Source organism: Trachemys scripta, chromosome 4 (genome assembly GCF_013100865.1).
Source record: "Trachemys scripta elegans isolate TJP31775 chromosome 4, CAS_Tse_1.0, whole genome shotgun sequence".
NCBI classification, from domain to species: domain Eukaryota; kingdom Metazoa; phylum Chordata; order Testudines; family Emydidae; genus Trachemys; species Trachemys scripta.
The window spans coordinates 41,702,013-41,715,499 of record NC_048301.1 but is presented as its reverse complement, the minus strand read 5'-3'; the positions used below and the strand labels follow the sequence as shown (position 1 = coordinate 41,715,499).

At 46.9% G+C, this 13,487-nt stretch overlaps 1 protein-coding gene across 1 annotated transcript in view; it reads left to right on the top strand.

Annotated features, from left to right (window-relative positions):
* IFT43 (intraflagellar transport 43) overlaps window positions 1–13,487 on the top strand; it is a gene marked incomplete at its 5' end in the record, with an annotated part of 48,796 nt that overhangs the window by 17,700 nt on the left and 17,609 nt on the right. The window contains 2 exon segments of the mRNA XM_034768491.1: window positions 10,023–10,055; window positions 10,637–10,683. Coding sequence (XP_034624382.1) covers window positions 10,023–10,055; window positions 10,637–10,683 — 80 coding nt within the window.

The window sequence follows — 13,487 nt, the reverse complement described above, 5'->3', positions numbered from 1 at the left end:
AGAGGAGTGGGGTGCAGGGCACCTGTATTATTATTTCTCTAGCATTCTGAAGTATGCTGGACACTTCAGAGATTTTATATGGTAGGTTCTTGGCCAGGGAAGCTTCCAGTCTAATTAGACACAAATCTGACAAAGGAGCAGGAGAGAAGATGAAGGGGGATGGTGCATCTCGGTGGGAGACCTGGTTAGCTTGGCATCTCAGGCATCTTGTGGCTTGAGTAACGCTCCAAGACTCAGTGGAAGTGGCCACTTGATGCAAGCCATTATTGATCAGCATTAAGGGCCACAGAAGAAATTTTTTGACCATTTCTGGTAACTGTCAGTTTTAGGGGTATTATTCTGATTTTTTTTAAATCAAAGATGGGAAAGGAGGGGTTTGGATAATCCCCTGTTGTCATTTGTCTTTTCTTTGTGACTCCAGCTGTGGATTCTTCAAACACTGATTTCTCCATCTGTCTCCATTCCTTCCTTCCAAGATGCCACTGCTACTAGAGTTGTTTCTACAACATATCTCGTACTAAATTTTGCTTGTGAAGTGTCTGAGTCATAGGCTGATGTCACACATGTTGCTGCAGCTGGGTTGTCTCTATTTTCCCAAGGCTTATCTATGCACAGCTTTTGTACCAATTTGACTGACTATTTTGGTTTGGAAGGCCATCTAGTTAAATCAGTACAACACGCTTCCCCCCACCTCCTCCCTCACTGTGTGGTTGCGGTTATGCTGTTATTGATGTGCTTACATTGATACAGCTACTGCCAGTATAAGCACTGATACCAGTTTAATTGTGCCCATGCTAGGAGACTGCATCCTTTAAATATATTGGTTTCTAAACTGGTGGAGTTAAATCAGTGCACAACCAGCATGTAGACAAACCCTCAATGACTTTTACTTAGGAAGGGAGGGTTGGAGATGGGACTGTAGTTAGATTTTTCTCTGTCATGTGCAGGTGTATTGCAGATCAGCTAGTCTATGCATCTATTTATGTAATGGCCTTGTAGTTGTTATTCTGTCCCCTTATGCAGCCTCACCTCTTCATTCCAGTTCTGACTATGTTGCCTGTTGCACTGGCAGCCTTGTTGATTTATCTGCAGTGGTACTTAGACTTCTTTCCTGCTACATTACTAGTTTCCAGGGCCTGTCAGTGTGAGCAAGTCACTTGAAATTGTCCTTCCAATGTATGCCCCCTGGCAGTTGTCATGGCAGAATTTCATCTACCATTTTGTTTTTCATTGTTCCTAGTTTTGCTGGATCCTTCTGGAGCCCCTCACAACCCTCTCTGGTCTTGTCTCACCTGGATAACCTATGTCATTAGCATATATCCCACCTTACTCTTGGCTCTGTCTGCCAGATCATTACTACCTCAATCTGTTGCAAGGTGGGGGTAGGTAGCCTGTGGTTCTCTCCATACTCTATTTCATTTAAAAAATACTTTGCATGAATAGGGTCGTTCATCACAAAGGTTCCAAAAGCATCTACAAATCTGTCACTTAATTTCTAGAGGCCACCAAAGTGGCACATTTTACAAATAAGGTTACAAAGAATCAGGCATGAAAAGGTTAATTAGAACTCCCAGTAGCCCCATGAAATAGCTATTCTTCTTAGTACCCTCACTTTTATAGATGTGGAAGCTGAGACAAAGAGGTTAAGTGGCAGAGCTGGGACTCTGCTGTAACCATTACAACACTCCTCACTACTATTTGGCATCATCTATTTTTCTTCCAATGGGGTGTCCCTGAAGTTGAACTTCCTCTATATATTTTTAATTTATCTGAAGAGAGAAAGGGAAGAAACAGTTTTTCTTAGTGTCAGCCCCAGTGCTACTTATTCCAGCCCTAGCACTCTGATGACTATATAAGTACCTAGATAGATACTTGGGGCCTAATACTCTGCTATACAAATCAATAGTAATAACATCATCATTTTGCTGTGAATCTGCTCTTCAACCAGCAGAGGGAACCCAAGCTCTGCTATGAGAGCTGTGCTTATGCCCTTGGTGGCATCATTGCTGACACTCCTGAAAAACAGTAAATGGTTTATTGCCGTGTTGGCTCATGCGTCATAAGAGGCAAAGAGGCGGAAAAGTGTTTCCCAATGGAAAAAGTCCAGGCTTCAGGCAAAGAGAATTTGTTTTTGAGCATCCATAAGAATTTTATAAGTGGAAGCATTTATATATATTTAAAAAAAAAAGTACTTGCCAGGGTCCCTTTCAATCAAATAACTGCTGTCCTCACCTAAGACACTTTCTTTAGAGTCTCTTCCATTTCTATCTCTGCTAGCCTGTTTCTGCCCTTGCTTTGCTGTAAGGACATTTGCATGAAACCTGTTTCCCTTCATTCTCATCAGCCCTTGTGGTTTAGTTCCCACAAGCCTCTCCTCAGCATCTAGTGGTGGTGTTGAACAAATACAGCCACTTCCTGATGAAAGCTGCTTGCGAAGGGACCTTGAAGTCACCCACAGCATGTGCACACATGAATCTGTTGTGCTCTGGTGGACACGGAGGGTCCATGATGGTGGCATTTTGGGAACAGGCGGCCTTAGGAGTAACTGAAACTGCTTCCTTTGGAGAAATGGTGGCATGTCCTGGAGAGTAGGTGTGGGCAGGGTATACCCTGGAGCATGGATATGTTGAAATGTCCTGGGGCAGGAGTAGCAATATAATGCCCTGGAGAGTGCATGTGATAGCAGGGAAGCATTGGTGGACATCTGAGAGAGTAGGGGCAGGTGGGATGCACCCTAGAGCATTGCAGTGGTGGTGGCATGATCTGGGTACTGAAGTTGTTTTGGGCTCTGGAGGGTGGGGAGTGGCAGCACTGGGTCCTGGAGCTGGAAGAATGTGATTTATGGGATTAAGGACTTGAATGTATTGAGGGCTCTGGAGATAAGTAAAGTTAAAGCCATCTGTTACAAGAAGATGGGACTTAAAATATGCTTTCTTGTCTGTGTGAAATGGCCCTTGAGAGCCACTGGTTTATAGAACCTCTGGCTGTCCCTGTCTAGCAAGTGGAAATAGTAAAGTGTCTGTGAGGTTCTGCATTTGGGCATGGCAAGGCGGAGGGCGTCTCATTTCTTCCACCCTCTATTCCCAATACAGTGTTGTTGAAATAAATCTAAGTATGTGCTTCCCTGTGGTGCTGCCATGTTAGGAGCTGAGTAAGGCTCCTGGCTGTGGGGAAGCCTGTAGCAGGTTCCATCACCGTGTCTCACCGCCACCTGTAGCTGTTTTCAGCAGCGTGGCGAGAGCAGGCAGAGGAGAGCAAGGTGGCCGAGCGAGGGAGCAGAACTTAGAAGGAGAAGGAAGGAAAGGAAGTCTGATTAAGTTTTGTCTTGAAGTGTCTGTTTTTGGGTTTGTCCCTGCATTGATCTGCAAGGGAATGAGGCAAGTAATGGCCCCTTGGGGACCTTCAGGACTTTCCTCTCAATGTCAGCCGTCATTTTCAATCACTCTCTCCCTCCCAGCCATTAATTTTGGCCCAGGATCATGGGGACTTGTCCATCTATCACTCCTAATTGACACTAAATGATCTGTCAGTTTATTGATGAACGGCAGGAGTGGAATTGTCACAATATATTTTACTTTCTAACAACTCCTCCTGACAATTTTACCTTGTCCATCTCACTCTCCTCACATAAATCTCCATTGGCCTCTCGTTCTTTCTCTTGGGCTGTTCTGGTGCCAGCCGCCTCCATGCCATCGGCACGTGTCAAGGACATCAAGATGGCGATACAGCTGTGGTGTGCAGGCCCAGGGTGTGTGTGAAGGCTGCTATTTTTTTTTTTTAAATAGGCTGTATGTTCCGGGAATGCTAACTGGTTCCCGTCCTCTTGTTCCTCTATGTCATTGACAGGATAGTATTCTCCTTGCCTCTAGCAACTGGTGGTTATGTTCAGCCCCAGTAAAAGGCAAAAAACAATGGGCAGAAGAGTCACCCTAAGAGACTACCAGCAGGGCAGTAGCAAGTGGTGAGAGAAATATTTCCCATTTTAATCCAGCGTAGTTCTTGGTTACAGTGGGCTTGCCCGTGAAGGGGCGATAATTGGACTTTTGCCCTTTCCTGCTTCTTTGCAATGGGTATTGCTGGCCTGAAATGGGGTGGTTTTTTTTTTTGTTTTTTTTTGTTTTTTTTTAAGTATTGTGTTTTCTGTTTGTGGTTTTCTTTGTTAGATAGGTAGGTCTTCTCTAACCTGTTTTTCCGGATGGATACTGCTTGACTGGAGAACCAGTGCGATTATGGTATCACCTGGTGGAGTTGAGAAGGGAATATCTGAGAAAGATCGAACATCCTAGTCTCTTCAACTGGGGGCAAAGAAAGCTCTCTCTCTAGTTTTCTGCTCCTCCAAGGAGTTCTCCAGCAAAACTAGAGGACACAAAGACCAGACTTGATGTTCCTGATATAACCTCCCTGCGGCCTGCCACTTCCCGCAGCTCCCATTGGCCGGGAATGGCAAACCGTGGTCACTGGGAGCCGCGGGGGGCCGTGCCTGCGGATGGTCAACCTAAACAAAATGTCTCACGGCCTGCCAGTGGATTACCCTGTTGGGCCATGTGCCGAAGGTTGCCAACCCCTGGTCTAGAGTGAGGCAGCAGCATATGTGCCCAGAGGCAGAGAAACAGGTGCCTAGGGAACTTCTACTGCACAACTGTAGGTGCCGAGTGAGTTCAGGCACCTACAGGTTAGGTGGCAGCTGAATGGGGCTTTTGTGGATCGTAAGGGTGCCTAAAATGGGATTTAGGTGCCTAAATCTGGGGTTGAGGTGCTTAAGTACCTTTGAGGATCTGCGCTCATGTCTTTTGAGCCAGACAATCTGGTTGGGACAAACATGTTTTCAACATTTTTGTATGGATGCAGGCCAGTTTGATTAGAATTCTTCAAATGTAACCCTTCTCTCTTCTCCCTGTGATGAATCCACTTTGTTAAAATAAAATGTATCTCTGAACATCACATCTTCCCCTTTTCTTCTTTTCTTTTTTTAGCAAGAGGGCAGCTTGAAGCAGTTTTGGTTAGAGGTGATTCACAAAAAGAGAAGTGGCTTAGATGTGCCAGGAAATATGTTAATATGCAGACTGAACCCTCCCCGCAAGTCTGCAAATGCTCCTGCCCTGCGTGCGTGCGCACACACGTACACGTACACATATATCTGCCCTTGTACCTCTCCAGTGGTGAAAGTCAGGTGGAAAAATAAACTATCTGGCAGCCTTCTGCTCTCCCAATCTTTTTTTTTTTTTTCCCATTTGGGAAGCATGGCATTCGGGGACACTTTCTCTCTCCCTCTCTCTCTCAAGGCTATGAGGACTGCAGCGCCACCTGCGGAGAGACTTGGTGCAGTCCGATCTGTTTGTTTCTGCAAGATGTCTGGTCCTCCCCAATAACAGCATTATTTCTGAAAGTAGCTCCTCTGAGAGAAAGGTGGCACATGTTCATGGAGATGTATCTGATATGGTGCTGTTGTGATGTTACTGTTCTCCAGGGAGGGAACTGAGCAAAGAAAAATCAAGTGTGGTTATTAGGGCAAGTCCCCCAAGGAAAAGAGTAGCAGCCCCTTTAAAACTATGGTGGACAGAACCCTGGAGAATAGACATAGGGACCAATCCTGCGCTGGCCAGGAGTGAGGACCAGAGCCTTTCTATCAGAGCCGTGTTGCTTGCAGATCTGTGAGGGAGATCAGCATCTTATCTAACATCCTTTCATGGTGGGATGCCTGTCTCTTAGGCCTCTCCTTGCTTTCATCCCCCATTGCAGCCTGAGATGAGACAGCTGTTGGCACTGCTGGGAGCTCTGCAAGTTGCACATCTGCCTCACCCAGGTACTTGCCTTAGCTACGTTCTCAGCCCAAGGTTGGGTTTGGATGCAGCTGCTCACATAATTGGCATGTGGGGCTTCTAGATCTGTCATCACACTAAGCCATGTCATAGCCTTTTTGTAAGCAAACAATGAAAGTAAGCAAGAGCACAAACAGGAGCCTCAAGGTAAGAGAGAGGCGCGTGTCCTCTCCAGACAGGTTATGCTGCTTTTGTTTTTGCACATGCTCTGTCACTCTGTCTCCACCCGCCCTTCAATAAGCACCAGCATACTTCTCCTGTTCCTTTGTCCCATGAGTCCTCTGCCTAGAGTTTCACCTTGAGCCAGACAGGGAATGTTATTGCAGGTGTGGCCAGCAGGGGGCAAACTTTACACGGGAATAGGCACACCTTCCAGTGCAACTTGAGTCTTGCCCCTGGAATAGAGCCTGCCAGCATTTTGACGAGGCTGGCTCACTTGTTCAGATCTCCTTGGAGTGCTATAAAGAATATGTGCAGATAGAAGCTGAGTGCAACATAGCTGTGACATGAGTGGGGAGCAGTCTGGGGAGGGTGTTTGCTGTCCCCAGTGGAGGGAGAGTTGGTCACCAGATATCTTGTTGCATTGGTGCTGCGATTTCCCTGCCCAGGAAGCGCTGTCCTGTGGGGATGAGCGGAAGGGTCCATGCTCTCAGTGCAGGAGGGGAGAAGGCAGAATTGATTTTCCAACAAAAGTGCCTCTGAGCATCAGCCTTTCAGTGTAACTTCTGCTCTTACCCACCTTCACAGCTTTGTGCCTGAGACCCATAGAGGTTACAGCATAGGGGCAGTTTGGCCCCAGATCAGAATATTGATGTCTCTTCATTCCTCATCCCTGCTGCTAGCTGCTAGTGCTGGTTTCACGTTTAAGTGATGGGAGGACAGATCTATTGGACGTTGAGGCACCTGGGGCTGCGACCCTGTACACGGCCCAAGCCTTGCAAAATGACCATGGCAAACAAATCCGCCCAGGCCAACTCTTTCCTGTAAAGCTGGTGGAAACTTCCAACAAACCATATTTTACTTGCCCATCAAATTCGTACCCTGGCCACCTGCCCCCAATCATCCCCAGCAGCCTTTCCCATCAGATTCAGATCCGTTCTTTCCTGAACGATGCCTTAATATACCTGACAGGTCACCATAATCGCTTCCTTTATTCTTACTTGGCTACCCCACCCTCCTGCCTCCCCATGCTAGGATTACAATGTATTCCTATGGTCCCTGTGTGCTGAGAGGTCACAGGCTGACCTCTGGTGCTCAGCTGTAGCTCAGGGACATGCTGTCCTGTGGCACAGAAATGTAACGAGGGCCCTCCATGAGCTGTGGACATTAAAAGATTTCAAGGACATTTCCCCCCATTCATCCCAGTTATGTCCCCGGCTAAAATAGGTTAACGGTGTCTAATTAACCACTGAACATTGTCATGCTGCATAAAGATAGCATCCTTGCTGTTCTCTGAGCCCTGCTACTTTATCTCCATTTAGATCTCCGTGGTATTCTATTAAATGAGAGAGAAACAGTTTAACAGAGATGATGTCTACATTAGAACTGCCTTTCACCCTTCAGCACATAACTTGTAAGAGGTTCCACAGCAACTCAGACACAGTTCCATGGGGGTTGAGAGTCACTCGCTCGCCCAATCCCTTGGAGACAGAGGGGTTCTTGCAGGTGATATAGAATGGCTTGGGATAACGAGATATTTACTGAATAGGAGCAGATTTGTCTCCCCTTCCACAGCAGGTGGATGGGACAGGAGGTAGATGGGATGCAGGAGTGTGTAATAAGGGGATCTCAGAACTGTAATGCAGTCCTGCCTCCACTTTCTCTTCCATCAACTCCCCTGAAACTAAGGATAGGGATTGATAGCTGTTCAGAGCTGGAGAGAATATTCCAGGGATAGTGAGTGAATGTGGGAGTAGTAGCAGCTCCTAATGTGAAGGAGTTTGAGCTGAGCTGGCCAGATGACTAGGCCAGCCCATGCCCTGGTGTCCCTGGGAAGGAATTGGTTTGATCAGGAAAAGTTAGAGGGGGAAAGGATGAAGATGCGGGTGTCCAGGTGCCACAGCATTGAGCAACATGTAAATTTACCTGGCTGGACAGATAGAAATGTTGGGAGCTGGTGATTTGTGGTGGTTTAATACTCCTGAATGAGACCTAGTTCTGTCTAAATGTTGCCTCACTTGCATTGTTCTGAGTGTCTTTATCTGAATGGGTGAATCTATGGTTACCAATTCTGTATGTGTTTAATGCCTTCCTTGTGCCATGCTTGTTGCTGGAGTGAGGGGAGCTGGTAAGTGCAGATTTCTCAGTGCAGGAAGCTGCTGGGAATGCAAGATTAAAGATATCGGAATCCTCCCCAAACATGGTTGGCATGCTTAAACCCAAAGCTTGTCATTTCTCTGCCTTAGCTCATCCATGGAAGGCTGTGTTCTTGTGGTTGATAAGGAGGATGTTGTGCACCCAGAGCATTACATTTTAAGAAGGATGAAATGCTTGTCCCAGCCTGATGCAATTGGCATTGAGGCAGAACCTGTTTTCAAGAGGAGGCACTCCACAGCATCTAAAACAGAAAGATCAAATGCAAATTGCATGTGTGGCTTCCAATGGCAGCTGGAGAGCTAAAAGACAAATAGGGATAGTTTCCCTGTGTTTGCTAAGCCTCTGGTGCCAACAGGTCTGGAGGTGGGTCATCCTCTGACAAGGATCCTTGAATTGGCAACATGCTTCCCCTACTGCTCCAGCAGAGCCTGTGGTTTTTTTTTTGTTTTTTTTTTTTTTAACCTCTGTAGGCCACAGTGGAAGGTTTGTCTTTTCTCTCAGGCTTTTCCTGAGGTGGCAAATGTGGGTTATGTATTTGGATAGGTCCAGTTCTGTTTTTACACATAAATAATAATAAAAGCATCACATTAGCACCCAGAGGGCCCATTGTGTGGGCACTGTACAAACATCCCCTGTCCCATAGACGGTCAATGCTTTGGGGCAGAGGCTGATTTTGTGTTGCCTGTTTGTATAGTGCCTAGCCCAATGGGGCCATAATTTCTGAATGCAGTCACCAGGTGCTATCACAGCAATGGCGGTGGGGGTAGCCACCCTTCCTCTCCGTCTCTCTCAGACAATAACCTTCTCTCGGCTTCCTCTTCTCAGAGATGGGAATCCTGTGTCCCCTGCTCCCCGCCCTCACAGGGGCAGATTAGGCACTCAGGGATAGAGGAGGCTCAGGACCTGTTAGAATGGAGAGCTAGGTGGTTGAAGGGAGAAGCCTTTCCCATCTCACTGACTTACTTTGATGGGGAAAGTGCAAGGGAATGGAAGTGACCGCTGCTTTGTGGTGCTTCTTGGGAGGGGGTGCGTGGGAGAAGAAAGCTCCACGTATCCCTTGTCACAGTGCCCTGAGCCCAGGAAGAGGGGAGAATATTTATTCCCGGCGCACAGAGTTAAAACTTCATTCTGCAAAATGGCCAAAGCAATCAGCGAGTGATGGAGTATCTGCTAAAAAGAAACCTGGCATTTAATTAACTTCTCAAAGTGCTGGTTCAGCAACCTCCATGTTTTACATTTTGAATATTGAACAAGCATCCCTAATCGGAACTGAATTACTTCTGGGCTTGCTGGGGTGGAGAGCGAGAGAGCTGCCATTTGCCTGCGCCTCCCCCCCACGTTATTATTATGAACTCCTGTTAACTCAGCCGGATCGGCCCTGATTTGCTGCAGCGACAGCATTTCTGACCTGAACTTGCCAAGGCCTGGGTGAGGCCCCTGGCCTAGAAAGGCAACTAGACAATATTTGTCTATGGCGGAGGACAGGAGGAACCTATTGGTCTCTCAGGGATGTAGCCCTGGAACTAACATAACTTATTTTGCTCCAGTCCCTTATGTACTGGCGTTTGCCCTTGAGTTTGCCTGCAGCTCATGGGCAATGGGGACAAAAGAACTGAGGAGAAACTCAAAGAGCAGTGAGTGCTCTTGCTGGTGTTTTGCCAAGCTGCCTCTCTGGACCAAATTAACTCTAATTTAACTCTGTGTGCAGTGGGCCAGCACCCACCTGCGTGCACTTTTCAAAGGTGAGGCCTGTTGTATTGTGCATGAAGTCACTTATGTCGCCAGGGATGCGTGGAGGCTGCTTTGCAGAATAAGAACAATGTATTGAAAGATGTGTGTCTGTCTCACCCTATAGCCCTTTCTCAGCGTGGGCCTCTTGTCTTACAGATCAGGACGGAAAACTGCAGAAGAAGTAGAAGAGTAAGTTCTCCTTGTTGCTAATGAAAGATTTGATTCTCTTCTGTTATGGGCCCCTAATTCCCAGTGGGAGTGTTGTGTAGTAGGGCATGTGAATGTGGGCACTGGATTTTGGATCTTGCCATGCTCAGCTTCAGGGATGTGAAGCCTTCCTGAAGGCACGTGATATGCCCATTGCCCTGAGGGAGGGGGCTGGTAATCTGACTTCTTGTTTCTCTAGAGCCAGTGCATGTAGTTGCTCTGTCACTCCATGAGGACAGAAAAAGACAAGAATTTTGGTGAAAAGTATTTCTTTTCTCAGCTGCCCTGGCCCCTGAATCCTCAGGTCCTGCTGTCCATAGAATCCAGGGGTTATGCTCTGTGTTCTGAAGAGTCCTTCCAGGTGGCTGCAGAATGAAGCCTTGTGGGAGAGGAGATGAACTGAGAAAATGTGCTTGCTCTTCCCAAGTGTTCTGCAACACGGGAAAACTGGGGAACTCCTGCCTTAGATTCTGGTGGGGACTGCAGCCCCCAGGCGGAGAGAGGGGACATGAGAATAAACGCTTCTGTCTTTGAAATTATTTTCCTATTGTGCTTTGTCGTAGTCATCGCCTCAGGCAGCAGAGCCTGGAGGGATCAGATGATGGAGGAGGTAAGACTTCATCTTCTTAACTGCTAGGAAAAAAAAAAAGGCCTGTGCTCTCTAGGGTTCTCCAGAAGCATGGGCAGAATTGTCCTGAAAGAAGCAACAGGAGAGTGTGTCACATTTGTGAGAGATGCTGGGGTAAAGATCTCATTGACTCCAGAGCTGGAGAAGGTGTGATGGAGATCAGTAGGGACAGTACTCTAGGGGAAGAGGACCAGGGAGGTTACCCATGGACTTAGCCTTGGTCTTGAATAATGTAGAAATGATAAATGATAAAATATTTTTGGTAAGATGGAGAGATCCTAGAACATGTTTGAGGCTGGAAGGCCAGTAGATGGTCAGGGGAAGTGGAAAGAGTCACAAGTTGGTCCCCTATGTCAAATGGTGATAAGCTCCACTGCCAAATCCTTCCTGGGTTAACACACTCCCTCTTGTGCCCATTCAGGACTAGCACTTCTGACACCCTCCTGTGTGCCCCATACCCTGCTCTCCTCAGCTGTCAAGTCTTCTACCTCTCTCTATGACCATATGAATGAAGACTTCATGGAATTCTTCATGGAATCCCCTAATCTGGGATTGTGTGTGTATGTGGGCTCAGGACATGCACCAGTGAATTACCCCTTTCCAGCAGTGTACTGGCTGCTGTGAGGTACCCCAGAGTTTTGGGCAGGCTCTAGCTCTGCTGGACCTTATAGTTAGTGTAGCCTGCTCCTCCAGCACTGAGCAATTGTGTTATCAGCCAAGAGAAATAGCTGCAAAAATCCACAAGACCGAGTCCTAGACGGACATTAACCCCATATACCAAGAGGCCTGGCAGGCACGGACACTCACCCATGGTTCCTAGGAGCTACATCAAACTTCCAGTGGCTGAACTTTTTTACACTGTTTAATTAACCTGTAAAACTGAGGGCCACAAAATATCACAGAGTCTGAGTTTACTGAGTCAGGATTCACTAAGGGATCAGTGTCATGGAGCACAGCCCTCATTGCCAGACTGGCACATCCTCCTGGTTGTGCTAGGAATTAGCTTGAGGCAGATGCTCATGTCTGCGATCTGTACACCAGCACTCTGTCTCTACTCCCGCCTACAGTTCCCCTCTCAACTCCCAGAACTACAGCGTCGTCTTCTTAACTCAGCTCTCTGGCTAGGTCATCGTCTGTTTTTCCCTCCTCTGGGGGGCGTATCATCCAACAGTCCTGCCCCTTCCCCAGTGGCAAGGGGGGGAATCTGGGCCCTCCAACTACTCCAGGTCCCAACCCAGGGACCCTGTAAATAGCAGCCTTCTACTGCTCCTCTGTCAATGTTGCTGTATTTCCCTGGGACACTTCCCCATGGCCCCAGCACCTTCTTTGCCCTCACCTCAGGGCTCTCAGCTACTCAGTTCCAGGAGCCATGCTCTGCTCTGTCCAAGGTGTTTGCAGTTCTCATAGCCCTCTGGGGACACAGTCCTTACTCCCTGGGCTCCCAGCAGTAACTGACCCTGCTCTGCCCTCCCTGTGCTCTTTTAATATGGGCCTGTGGGGCCCTGATTTTCTGTTCCTTGCAGGCTCTCTCCTATTGGCTGCTTCCCACAAAGCCTCCCTGGGGCTCTATTAACCCCTTCTCTGCCAGTGTGGGGCAGATGCCCCATCACAATCAGACTTTTAGATGGGTAATGAGAATATCCACAGTTACATTGGACAAGGTAAAAATATAAGCCTTATTCAGATATTTCAGGGAGATGATGCATTGGATATGTGGCTGCCAATCCTGGCACCTTTTAAGCCCTAGTAGCTACCTCCAGCATAGTCTTTGCTTTCCCCCTGGGAGACTTCCTGAGCTTTCTGAGTTTGAGTATCACTGAGGCTGAAAGTATTAGTTCCCCATGTGTTCAAATACCTGAGATCCCTCATTTTATTCGCTTGCCTCCGAGTATTTGAAGTTTCTTCGCAGACAGCAGAAACCTCCCTTGCCAAATATTTGCACCATGTGGCATCTGGTACTCAGATACCATGTGTGGTAGATACAGTATAAGAACTGAGATAGACTGGGCTCTGGAGATATGTCAAATCACAGTATAATATATCCAAAGCCAAACTGCAACTGACAGTCATTTTTGTCCTTTGGAAGCCAGCATCCAAGACTGTGTGTGGGTGAAAGAGAAAAAAAAGATCATGATATTCTGGCTAAGATTCCAACCCATACAGGTATCTGGTAGAACAATACAAGATGGAGTGGGTGGGACTACTTTAAACTCTGCACTGAAAACCTCTGAATTATCAATGCCCCAATATTTCTCCATCACTTGACGGAAGGAGATAAAGCATGGAAACGATATGTGAGAGGGCTCAGGGTTCAGAGTCTCTCAGCAATTCCAGGGAAGGAAAGTGGATGATTAAAAGCAAAATCCCACCCCAAGTAAAATGACTACGTTGAATAAACAATCCGGGAAAAATAAATAATACACAGTGTGAAAGTATAGAGCAGCACAGATATCTAATATAGCCATGCACTGAATTGAGTTACTGCCCCAGACATATTGGGATACCTAATACAAACCTGTACTTTGGCTTGTGTCATTCAATACAGCATTATGGCTGGGTCTTTAAACACCCAAAAGTCAAAACATTGGCTTATGGTTCCCCAAGGAATGTGCTGTGGTCTTTTTATGCTGCATATGGTGTTGACTTGTTATACCTTAATGTGAATAGCTAGGGTTGCCTAATAATTGTTGCTGTCGAACCATATATTTGAATCTTTTGTCTTTAATGTATTAGAAATCTCAGCCATAAGGTTACATTAACATTATTTATCTCCTGTGCCACCTTTT